Source organism: Crocodylus siamensis, chromosome 1 (genome assembly GCF_052110815.1).
Source record: "Crocodylus siamensis isolate JL-2025a chromosome 1, ASM5211081v1, whole genome shotgun sequence".
In the NCBI taxonomy this organism is placed as follows: domain Eukaryota; kingdom Metazoa; phylum Chordata; order Crocodylia; family Crocodylidae; genus Crocodylus; species Crocodylus siamensis.
The window spans coordinates 399777197-399789252 of record NC_143395.1 but is presented as its reverse complement, the minus strand read 5'-3'; the positions used below and the strand labels follow the sequence as shown (position 1 = coordinate 399789252).

General features: G+C 47.2%; 1 protein-coding gene across 9 annotated transcripts in view; it reads left to right on the top strand.

The window, feature by feature from the left end:
• The window catches only part of AMOTL1 (angiomotin like 1), a 165460-nt gene that overhangs the window by 128397 nt on the left and 25007 nt on the right, over positions 1–12056 (top strand). For all 9 annotated transcript variants that reach the window (XM_090030460.1, XM_090030455.1, XM_090030441.1 and 6 more), the window contains one exon: positions 1790–1935. In XM_090030460.1, coding sequence (XP_089886586.1) covers positions 1790–1935 — 146 coding nt within the window. The remainder of the gene's footprint in view (positions 1–1789; positions 1936–12056) is intronic.

Here is a 12056-nt window from a genome sequence, read left to right as displayed (position 1 = left end):
GGCAGCACTGCAATCTTTCTGGTGCTTGGCATGGGCTGTGCCAAGCGGCTGCGCGCTGAAACCCTGCACATGGATTTGGGGGTCCATGGCCCCCAGGAAGAGCTGGGATAAGCAATTAGAGAGCTGGGTAATCAAACTGGGAGCTAGATGTCAATATCAAAGCAGTCCTTCCCCCACTCTTTCCCTTCTCTCTTCTTTGTTTTGTTTCACTGCAAGCCCGGCTCCAAAACTCCAAAATTCTCCGAAACATTTTGGAAATGTTTCAAAGTGTTTCATTTCAGAGCTGTTTTAGAGCCTTCTGTTTTGATTCAGATTTGGCATTTCAGTTGCTGAAATGGCCCGAAAACACCTCCAAAACAAAATGACTGCTGAAATTTTGTGCAGCCCTACTGAGCAGTTCTATGCCCTGGACAACAGCAATGCACAGGGGTAGCAGGTGCTGGCAGACTTCTCATGGTGGCTGAGCCAGCAGGGTAGGGGGCTGCTCTTTCTGCACCCGCCCCCCCTCACCCCCCAGTCATCCCCTCCCTCCCCACAGTTATGCTACTGATTTGCTTTACAGAGGAAATACATAATGTCCTAAAGCAGGGGTCAACAACCCCCAGCATGCATGCCAAGCATGGCACTCAAGGCCATTTTGCTCAGCACTGAACTGCCAGCCCGGGCTCTAAGCAGCTGCTGCTAGCCATGGAGCCCAGCCTGTTCCTAGCAGGCATCTGGGAGGCTGCAAGCCCTGCTGCAAGCAGACCAGGCTCCATGGGCCGGCTGCAACCAGGAGGCTGCAAACAGCTGCTTCAGGCTCCGGCATATTGGTGCTCTGGCACTTTCCAAGGTAGACATTGTGGGTTTTTTTGGCACTTCGGCCAAAAAACGTTGCCTACCCCTGTCCTAAAGCATCATTTTTAGATGTCAGGTAAACCTTTTGTCAATTTGCAAAGAATTGAAAGTATGTTGTCATGTACCCACCCAAAAGCAGGATTGATTCTGAGGTTCACAGTGTGTCATGCATAGATATTTTTCTGAATTTTCATTGATTAATATAATATTTGGCCTCTTTTTGTAGCTAATGTTGAACTACATTCAGTTTTATCATTTTTTCATGTGTATGAACTGTGTGTTCAGAGTCTTTCAGGTAGCACTTATCAACTTACCATGTTTGTGCAGGTTTGGATTATTTACCAGACCTTTTCATTTCTAGGAAAGTTAAAGCTCTTTGTAGGTTTGTGCTGGCAGTGTCACCCTGTCCTGTTCTTCTGGCTAGCATTTTAAAAACTGAAGCCCTTATAAATCTAGGTAGGATACTTGTACTCTCTTAATTTGTGTTGTTGCTTTGAAATACCAGCGGCAGCCAGAATTTGCATACAGTGGCTGTACAAGAAGATATGTTTAAATAGACACATGAGCTACCTGGGGCCCTTTTTGCTCTTTGCTCCTTCATGTTACAGTGTATTGAGCACATTTGAATATGCGTTTACTCTGTGACCGCTTTAGGATGCTCTTTAGGTAGCATCTTCTGTTAAGAGAGCCAAAGGGATGTGGTGAATCCTTTTCTTTGTGGTGGGAACTAATGCAAAGCCTGGTAATGACTTGGCAAGAACAGACATAAGAAATTCTACCCAACACGCTCTAGTACTGTTGAATCCTAGATGCTGTGCTGTAATGGCCCAACTGTCTGCATCTTCATAAAGCTTTTGTTTGTGTCACGGAGTGCCAACTTACCTCTGGTACACAGCTCAGAGTGTGTGCACTATTCTCATGGAGCCACTCTTGTTGTCTGTCTTTCTTCCAGACAAAGAGCATTTGAAGGAGAAGGAGAAGCTGGAAATGGAATTGGTGACCCTGCGTTCTGCCAATGATGATCAGCGGAGGCACATCGAAATCCTGGATCAGGCACTGAACAATGCTCAAGCCAAGGTCATCAAACTGGAAGAGGAGGTGAGACAAGGCATCATTCCCTGGGTCTGCTGGAAATGATTGCTTTAATCACAATTCATTTTACAGCTGTAATTCAGTCCAAGTCCTGAACCTCTGCTTGAATAAGGGGTAGAACCCCCACTCCATTCATAACCCCTTCCAGACAGAAAACATGTAGTTATAAAACACTAAGCCAGATGAAAGGAGACCACATTAATAGATGCTTTCAGAGCAATATGTAACCAGAAAATTGACCAGATTACACCAATTAAATGCTAACCTAAGGGCAGGACATATAGTTCTATAAAGTGAAAAAAGCCTTACATTGATTTAGGACATGAATCTGATACTGGTTAAGCCCATTTCTTTCCAAAGAATCCAAGGTTATTTGAATGAAGAGTGACAGCCAGTTAATAAACCAGTTCACTAAACACAATGTAACAGGACTAGACAACTTGCACCCAAACAAGAGTATTAAGAGAATTGGCTGAGGGTTTTTCTGAACCACTTATAGTCAGCAAATCTTAAAATATTGGTGCAGGGCCAGCAGAATTGAACAGATTTAATGTCCTACCAATATTTAAAAAGGATTAAAGGGGTAATCTGGAAAGCTATATGCCAATAAGATTGATACCCATCCTGGGGAAAATCATGAAAAGATTGATTTGGGATGCAGCCAGGAAAAAAATAAAGCAGGGGTACCATAGCACTATGGTGTGATGGGTAAAGAAATTCCTATGCCAGTGCTTACTGACTCATTGCCAGGCTTGACATTATTGTGAGAGGAAAATAGTCCACCAGTTCTCATTGAAATCATTGAATGGATGATGCCAACTATTGAGTGCGCAGAAGGCATCATTATACTGTGTGCAAATTCAAATGTAATCACTATACTCTAAAACAGGGATGGGCAAAATACAGCCCACGGACTGGATCTGGCCCACAAGGCCATTTTATCCGGCCTGCAGGGCACCTAGTAAAATATAGAAAATTAATATTTCTCTGCCCCATGGCTGGTGCCCCGTGCTGCAGGTGCTCGCAGCCCACACGGGGCTGTCTGGAGCAGGCACAGGCAGCCCCAGGCAGGCTGCGAGCAGCTGGAGCGTGGGGTGGTGGGCATGGGGCAGTGAGGGGCTGCTTTCTCCCCCATCCCTGTGCTCAGCGCCACCTTGTAACCCGGCCCCACTACCAGGCTGGCAGCAGGGCGGGTTACAAGCTGATGCTGAGAGCGGGGAAAAGCGGCCTCTCGCCCACCCCATGGCCAGTGCCTTGTGCTGCAGCCACCTGCAGCCTGCAAGAGGCTGCCTGTGCCTGCTCTGGACAGCCCTGCATGGGTTGCGAGTGCCTGCAGCAGGGAGTGCCAGCCATGGAGCAAGCAAGGGGCCACTATTCGCCTTGCTCAGCACCAGCTTTTTCCCTGCTGGCGAGCAGGGGGTCAGGGCTGTGTACTGCCCTCTGCCTGCACTGTGGGGCTGGGGGGCACTGGGAGTGAGTGGGCGGGGAGCCAGTGGGAGCACAGGGCCCACACCGGTGTCCCAGGGCCAGTGTCAGTGGGGCCCAGAGCAGGGTGGCAGGAGCGCAGGGTCCCAGCTGGCAGGAGCTCTATGGAGCTGGGCCAGCTCCCCTCTCCCTGCTGGTGCAGCCCAGCTCCACAGACCCCTTCTGGCCTGTGCCCTGCTCTGGGCCCCACTGGTGCTGGCCCTGAGATATTGGTCCCAAGACTGTGACCAGGGGACAGGGCACCTGTCAAGGGGCGGCGGTACCCATGCAGCCCTCGACAGCCTGCCAGAACTGGGTAAGTGGCCCTCCGCCTAAAATAATTGCTTGTTCCTGCTCTAAAATGAAGGAGTGGATAGCGAAAAGGCACTAGACAGATATATGCCTATTTCTAACTGTATTTTTGATGAATGCTGCACATAAATGGAATTTCTGAGATTGGTCAAAAGGAGCAGACACATTCTATCTGGCATGGCAACAGGCATTAAAGTAAACTGGAATACACAAAGTACATGTAAATAGCTGATGGTTAATACTGCTGCCCTGAAGTCATCAGGAGTCTTGCTACTTAGACCCAAAGCAATCACGTGGCTGATCAGTGCCATACAAGCAGATCGTGAACTTACTATAAGTCTGTAAAGCTAGAAGTTGGACTTAAGTCCTCAGAATCTCAGTCAAGTGTCTTCATTGCGCAACCATCCTTTCTCAGTATGTTTTACTACTTATTTCTTAGTTCCAAAAGAACAAATAAATAGTAAAACTTACTGAGAAAGGATGATTGTGCAATTAAGGCACTTGACTGAGATTTTGGGGACTTGAGTCCAACTTCTAGCTGTACAGACTTACAGTAAGTTCACGACCTGCTTGTGTGACACTGATCAGTCACGTGATCTCTTTAGGTCTAAGTGAACGGTATGTAAAGCAAGGTTAATAATGCATCCTTACAACCACATTTTGTCTGGTACTAATCACAAAATTAAAACACGTTTTCAGAAATAGCTTCAGATTTTGTGTGTCGGTTTTTGTCTGTCCAACTTGAGATGAAAATGTTTAAAGTTTTAAACTGTGATCTTAAACAGGGAGCTCTTAAAATAACTTGGAATTACATGAAGAAGGAAAAATAAATCAGAGGTAAAGTCTACACTATTAGTGGGATTGTACCACCTACGCACTTCCGAAAACCCCTATGGAATTTTTGTATTGCCAATCATTATAATTTAGTTTTAAAAGCTTTTTATAGCTAGACAGGAACAATCATAATTCATGAATATTAATACAACTTCTTGAACATGGAAATTACCCAATATGTAAATCTCCATAATTTTGAATGCCTGCTTGCATGGAAGGATTTTATTTAAAATCTGACAGTGAAGTTGCATCTGCCTGCATCATAAGTTTAATCACTACTGGAATACAGTGCCCAGTTCTGGTGTCCCCATTTCAAAAAGGAAATTGAAAACTGGGAAAACGTTTAGAAAATAAAGTACAATTAGATGTCTGAAATCATGGCTTATAGCAAGAGATTAAAGTTAAGGCATGATTGCATGCCAGTCCACATGTTCATAGGTGAAGAAATGTCAGATCATAAGCATCTCTTTATTCTCAGCAAAATAGGTATAATGAGGCCCAGTGGCTGGGCAGTGAAGCTAGACAAATATCAGGCAAGAGGTAAAGTGCAGATTTTTAATAATGAGGGTAAGTAACTATAGGAACCAAGTTACTGAGGGCTCTGGTGTGTTCTCCAGCACTTGAAGTCTAAACTGGGACTGAAGGTTTGTCTAAATAAAATATGATAACTTGTCAATGGACTTTAAGCAGAAGTTGCTGAGTGACCCTCTATGACCTGTATGCAAGCTATAGGTAAGAGGTCAAACTACTTGTTCATGGTGACACCTTCTGGCTGTTTGAGCCATGGATGTAATGCTAATGGAAAGGTGTACTGGTCCTGGAGATATTTGTATTGCTTCATTAAGCGTTTCTGCCCTACTAGATCATGAGTTATTGGATCTTGAAATCATATCATATTCTGATTTACAAACCTGCTTCCCTTTTTACATTTCATTTCCCAGTCACGCAGCATTATTTCCCTATCAAATCTTTTGTTTTCCATTTAGCAAACCTATATTTTTTATTTTTTTAAATAAACATGTGCAAGAACTCAGTAAGGATATCAGGATTGGCCCTAGAACAATAAGAACTTAGCTTGGAGAAATCTTGTTACTACTGATAAGTGAGTCAAGGAGAACCTGGTTTGACTGACTGGTCTCAGCTCAGTTTTCAGAGCTGGTAGTTTGCAAACCCATCCTGCAAACTGAACATGGAACCCAGAAATACCCGTCTCATAGTCACAGGATATTTGAGGATATCATCTTCCACTTGCTTCTTGATACTTTCATAGATTTCATAGACTTCAGGGCCTCCCAACCAGGGAGAAGAGCTCGACCAGGAATTCTTAGGTCAGCTCACAGAGGCAGTGAGGGCTAAGGATGTGGTCATCATGGGGGACCTGAACTTCCCAGACATCTGCTGGGAGGAGCAGTCAGCCAAGTCTGATCGCTCACGTCGGTTCTTAGCCAGAGTGCAGGACCTCCATCTAACCCAGGAGGTGCACAGTCCCACCAGGGGAGACGCCTTGTTGGACCTGGTGCTGGCCACGGGTGACGACCTGGTGAGGGGGCTGCGGGTGATGGGCCACCTGGGAGACAGTGATCATCGCTTGCTGGAATTCACCATCCAGCGTAAGGTGGCAAAGGGCTGCAGCAAGGCAACAGCCCTAGACTTTAGGAGGGCTGACTTCAACAAGCTAAGGAGGATCGTTGGGGAAGCGCTGAGGACCCAGAGGGGAAGGGAATCAGATGTCGAAGGGGAGTGGTTGCTCCTTAAGGAGACGATCCTCCATGCCCAAAGGGAGGTAATCCCAACAAGGGTCAAAGGGAGCAGGAGGGCACATAAACCCCCATGGCTCACTAAGAGCATCCGGGAATGTCTCCTTGCTAAAAGGGAGGCATATACCCAATGGAGAGATGGGGTCATCACCAAGAAGGACTATGTTACAGTCGCCCGAGGATGTAGGGGGGCAGTCAGGAGGGCCAAGGCAGAGATGGAGATAGGACTAGCTTCCCGGATTAAGGACAATAAGAAGTCCTTCTTCAAATACATAGGGGGTAAAAAGAGGGTCCCGAGTAATGTGGGGCCCCTGCAGGACACGATGGGCAACTTAGTCATCACGCCAGATGATAAAGCTAACATATTTAACGATTTCTTTGCCTCTGTCTTCCTAAGTAGGGACCAGTTCAGCCACCTCCCTGCTGGGCCCCCCTCGGGCCCCGGGAGAGACACGCCTGGGCCAGGGGTTAGCGAGGAGTTAGTTAGGGTACTTCTGGAGAGGCTGGACGTGTTCAAGTCCGCTGGTCCGGACGATCTTCACCCTAGGGTTCTACAGGAACTGGCCGAGGTCATTGCGGGACCCCTGGCGCGGCTCTATGAGCACTCGTGGTGCTCTGGCGAGGTGCCAGAGGACTGGAAGAGGGCCAATGTGGTCCCTATCTTCAAAAAGGGAAAAAAAGAGGACCCGGGAAATTACAGGCCAGTTAGTCTTACGTCAATCCCGGGTAAGCTCTTTGAAAAAATTATCCTGGCACACATCCAGGAGGGCCTTGCGGGGGAATGCATGCTCAGGGGCAATCAACATGGGTTCATCAGTGGCAGGTCTTGTCAGACCAACCTAGTGGCCTTTTATGATCAGGTCACCAAATCATTAGACGCAGGGGTTGCTGTGGATGTAGTCTTTCTGGACTTCCGGAAGGCTTTCGACACTGTCTCTCACCCTGTCCTTATCAAAAAGCTGGGAGACTGTGGTGTCGATGCCCACACAGTCAAATGGGTCGCCAACTGGTTGGAGGGCCGCACCCAGAGGGTGGTAGTGGATGGGTTCTTCTCGACCTGGAAGGACGTGGGCAGTGGGGTTCCGCAGGGCTCGGTCCTCGGGCCCGCACTGTTCAACATCTTCATCAGTGACTTGGATGAGGGGGTAGAAAGCACCCTGTTCAAGTTTGCTGATGACACTAAGATGTGGGGGGATGTGGGTGCACTAGAAGGGTGCAATAGGTTACAAGCTGACCTTGACAGGTTGCAACGGTGGGCGGATGAGAATAGGATGGGGTTTAACACTGATAAGTGCAAGGTGTTGCACATGGGGAGGAAGAACCGGCACCACACTTACAGGTTGGGGAACTCCCCTCTTGCCAGCACGGAGACGGAAAAGGATCTTGGAGTCGTCATTGACTCCACGATGAACATGGGCCGGCAGTGTGGGGAGGCAGTCAAGAAGGCCAACCGTACCCTGTCCTGCATCCACAGATGCATCTCGAGCAGGTCCAGGGAGGTGATCCTCCCCCTCTATGCGGCACTGGTCAGGCCACAGCTGGAGTACTGCGTCCAGTTCTGGGTGCCACACTTCAAGAGGGACGTGGACGATATGGAAAGAGTTCAGAGGAGGGCCACTCGTATGATCAAGGGTCAGCAGGGCAGGCCTTATGAGGATAGGCTACGGGACCTGAACCTGTTTAGCCTCCACAAGAGAAGGTTAAGGGGGGACCTTGTGGCCTGCTACAAACTGGTCAGGGGGGATCAGCAGGTATTGGGGGAGTCCCTGTTCCCCCGTGCGCTGCCAGGAGTGACCAGGAATAACGGTCACAAGCTGGCGGAGGGTAAGTTTAGATTAGATATTAGGAGGCGCTACTTCACAGTCAGGGCGGCTAGGGCCTGGAACCAGCTTCCAGGGGAAGTGGTGCAGGCTCCTAGCCTGGGGATTTTTAAAAGGAAGTTAGATGAGCACCTTGCCGGGGTCATCTGACCCCGGTGCTCTTTCCTGCCAAGGCAGGGGGTCGGACTAGATGATCTACCTAGGTCCCTTCCGACTCTAGCTACTATGAAACTATGAAACTATGGAAGGGACCTCGAGAGATCATCGAGTCCAGCCCCCTGCCCAAAGGGCAGGAAGTCAGCTGGGGTCATAGGATCCCAGCAAGATAAGCATCCAATTTACTCTTGAAGGTGTTCAATGTAGGTGCTTGAACCACCTCCGCTGGCAGACTGTTCCAGACCTTGGGGGCTCGGACAGCAAAGAAATTCTTCCTTATGTCCAGCCTGAAACGGTCTTGCAAGAGTTTGTGACCGTTCGACCTCGTCATCCCTTGGGGCGCTCTGGTGAACAAACGTTCTCCCAGATCCTGGTGGTCACCCCTGATAAACTTATAGGTGGCCATCAGATCACCCCTGAGCCTACGCTTTTCCAGGCTAAAGAGTCCCATGGCTCTCAGCCTATCATTGTAAGATCTGTTTTCCTGACCTCTGATCATGCGCGTGGCTCTCCTCTGGACTCTCTCAAGCTTCTTCACATCCTTTTTGAATTGTGGAGCCCAAAACTGGATGTAGCACTCCAGCTGCGGCCTCACCAAGGCCGAGTACAAGGGGGGTACTTGTCTAGATTTGAGTCCAATTAACATCAGTGTAAATCCACTGAAATCTTTAGAATTGTTCCTGTTTACACCAGTGTAATGAAGATAAGATCTGGCCCATTGCCAATGGTCCTTGAAAGGTTGCTTAGGGTCAGCTGCATTTTGAACTAGCTGTTACGACTCAAGAAAGTGACCACAGTAGATAGTTCTCTGAAAATGTCAGCTCGGTGTGCAGCAGCATCCAAAAAAAGGCAATAAAACATTAGGCATCCTTGAGAATGGAATTGAAAATAAAACAAGAACATCATTGTGTCACTATATAAATCCTGGTGCACCCATGTCCTGAGTACTCTGTGCAGTACTGGTTCCCACATCTCAAAATAGATATAGTAGAATTAAAAAAGATACAGAGAAGGGCAGCCAAAATGATCAGTGGCCTGAAGCAGTTGCCGTACCAGGAGAGAGTGAAAAAGCTAAGACTCATCAGTTCGGAAAGCAGAAGACTGAGGTCTGTATGTTAGTCTATAAAATCATGAACTGTGTGGACCAAGTGAACAAGGAAGTGTTTCTTACCAGGTCCCAAAATACTAGAATTAAGGGGGCCCCACTGAAATTTTTAGATGCCAGGTTTACAAGTAACGAGATAAAATATTTTTTTACACAATACGTAGTTAACTTGTGGAATTCATTGCCACAGGAGGTGGTGGACACAGATAGCATAGCCAGGTTCAAAATGGGACTGGATAAATGATAGACCTATTAATGGCTATTGAACAGAATTGTTGGAGATGTTTCCTCTGGCATCTCTAAACTAATAATGATGGATGCCAGGGAGGATATTGAAAAGGGAATAGAGCACTCTAGAAATATCTGTTTCATTGCTTTCCCTCTATAGCATCCATTTGTGCCACAGTTGGAGACAGAATACTAAGCTAGATGGACCATGGGTTTGACCTCCTATGGCACTTCCTTTGTTCTGAAGCTTTACTTTGTTCCCCTGTGGTAAAGACAAAACAACAATCTGGGTTTATTTTGTGAATCATGTTTGCACACCTAACAGTACTATAGTTGCACGGTACCTCACGGTCCCTTGTAAGGATCCCAAGGTACCCCAAGGTGTCCTGTCATCCTTGTTGAGAATCAGTGCCCTAGACGGTGCTTCTGAATATACAACATTGTTTTCAGATACTGACACTGAGCTATCTTCCTTCCCATAGATTGTACTAACAATGAATTCCTGTTCCTCAGAGCTCCCTTATGCCAGCCTAAAACTGACAAGCAAATCCATGTTGCTTGTGGAAATGCCAGTTTCCACGTGGCATGCTCATACCAGTATTCTGTAAAGTTTCTCAGTTTCACAGTTGGTAGGGTCGGAAGGGACCTGAGCAGATCATCAAGTCCGACCCCCTGCCATGGCAGGAAAGAGACATAATACAGTTTAGAAATATTCAGTGAGTTATAAAACCAAAATAGCCTATTAATTGATTAAATGAAATAAACTTCACAGAACCTCCCTTCTGGGTCGAGTAAGTATTTTCTCCAGCCTAGAAATTTGTAGCTTATTTTAGACTTTCAACTTAGGCTACTTGATTTGTTTCTGTGCTATAAAAACAGATGCATTTGAAAGGGGATTGAACATTTATGTTGATGTAAAGAGAAAAGAAAAAGGAAGAATGGGAGGAAAAGGAAACAGTCCTAGCAGAGAAGGGGATTTTAGTCTGCAAGGCTGAATTCTTGCACCTGGCTCCAGTAGTCAAAGTGATTGGATGCAGTATGGCTTAAGCATCCTTGCTACATGGGCAAGAGCTCTCCATCTGGTTCAGAAGTCATTTATACTTTGGATCACACTGGGACTCACTCTGAGAGATGCTGAGCACTTACCTCTTGCCTTCACGAATCTGGCGCATTCACGAATCAGTTGCTTCTGTAAAATCAGTTTTCACAGAAATCTTTGATGTTGTGCTTACTGATAAACACATGCCTTGGACCATCTAGAGCAGCATTTCTCAACCTGTGAGTCAGGACCCAAAAGTGGGTCTCAAGAATATATGAAAGGGTCGTGAGCAAACATTAGAAATGGGTTCTCCTTTAAAGGAGAAAAACATGGGAAAAGGGTGGGTTTCCCTTACAGGCTGGCAGAGTTCCAGCCTACAAGGTGTTGCTTGGAGCCCCCCACACACCCACTCCCTGTCCCACACTGGGACCTGGGGTCAGCAGGTTGGGAGTGAGAGGTACTAAGTCAGGACTGGCCTTCGATGTTTATGAATGGATTCTGGTACAAAAAAGGTTGAGAATCACTGATCTAGAGCATGTATCAAATGCATTACCTGCAGCCCAAATACAGCCTGCAAAGCCAGGTCGTCCAGCCTGCCAATTTTGCAACTCCTGTGGCTGTGATGGAGGATCTTTCTGCAACAGCAAACAGGTGCCCAGGAGATGGTCACAGTGCTGCTGAGAGCAGGCCTAGCACTGTGACTTGTTCCCCCCTGTGGCAGCCAGGCACTCGTGATACCTGGCTCTACCTGGGGTGCTGCTGGAGTCCAACACCCACTTAGCTGTCAAGTACCCAAGTGAAAAAACAGTGATGCTGGAGACCAAGCAGCACTGCAGGAAGAAGCCCAGCACCCAGTCTTGTTCCTATGGTGGTAGCCAAGCACCTGTGATGCTGGGCTTCTTCCAGCCACATCCCTGTCTGGACCAGCTGGAGTAGATGCCGTGCACGCTGGATCCGGCTTGCGGAAGTCCATGGGACCGATATGGCCCTCAGGCTGGTCCCAAGCCATTCATCCAGCCTGCAGGATCAGATGAATTTGACACCCCTGATCTAGAACTTCTGAGAAGTTCTTTCTCCCCAAAAGGTCCTAGACTTGGTAATTCCTGCCATTAATAAAATATTGTTCTACTCTGTTGTCCAGTAATTACCACTTCCTTAATACAGTGGGAAGCATTGACTGTGACAGCACAGGAAGCACCTATAGTTCTCCTACTGTCTGCATCCACTTGTATGCCTGAAAAGTCACAGGGGAGGGTGTCAGTCTGCTTTCACATGTTCAGGCTAGGGTATGCTACTTTACTAAATCAGAGATTAATCTCAAGCCAGAAAATGTAGTGTGTTGCAAAATCAGCATGTGATGTTTGGAATCATTTCTGTATATACAATAGGAGTAGCTGTGGTTTTAACTAGTA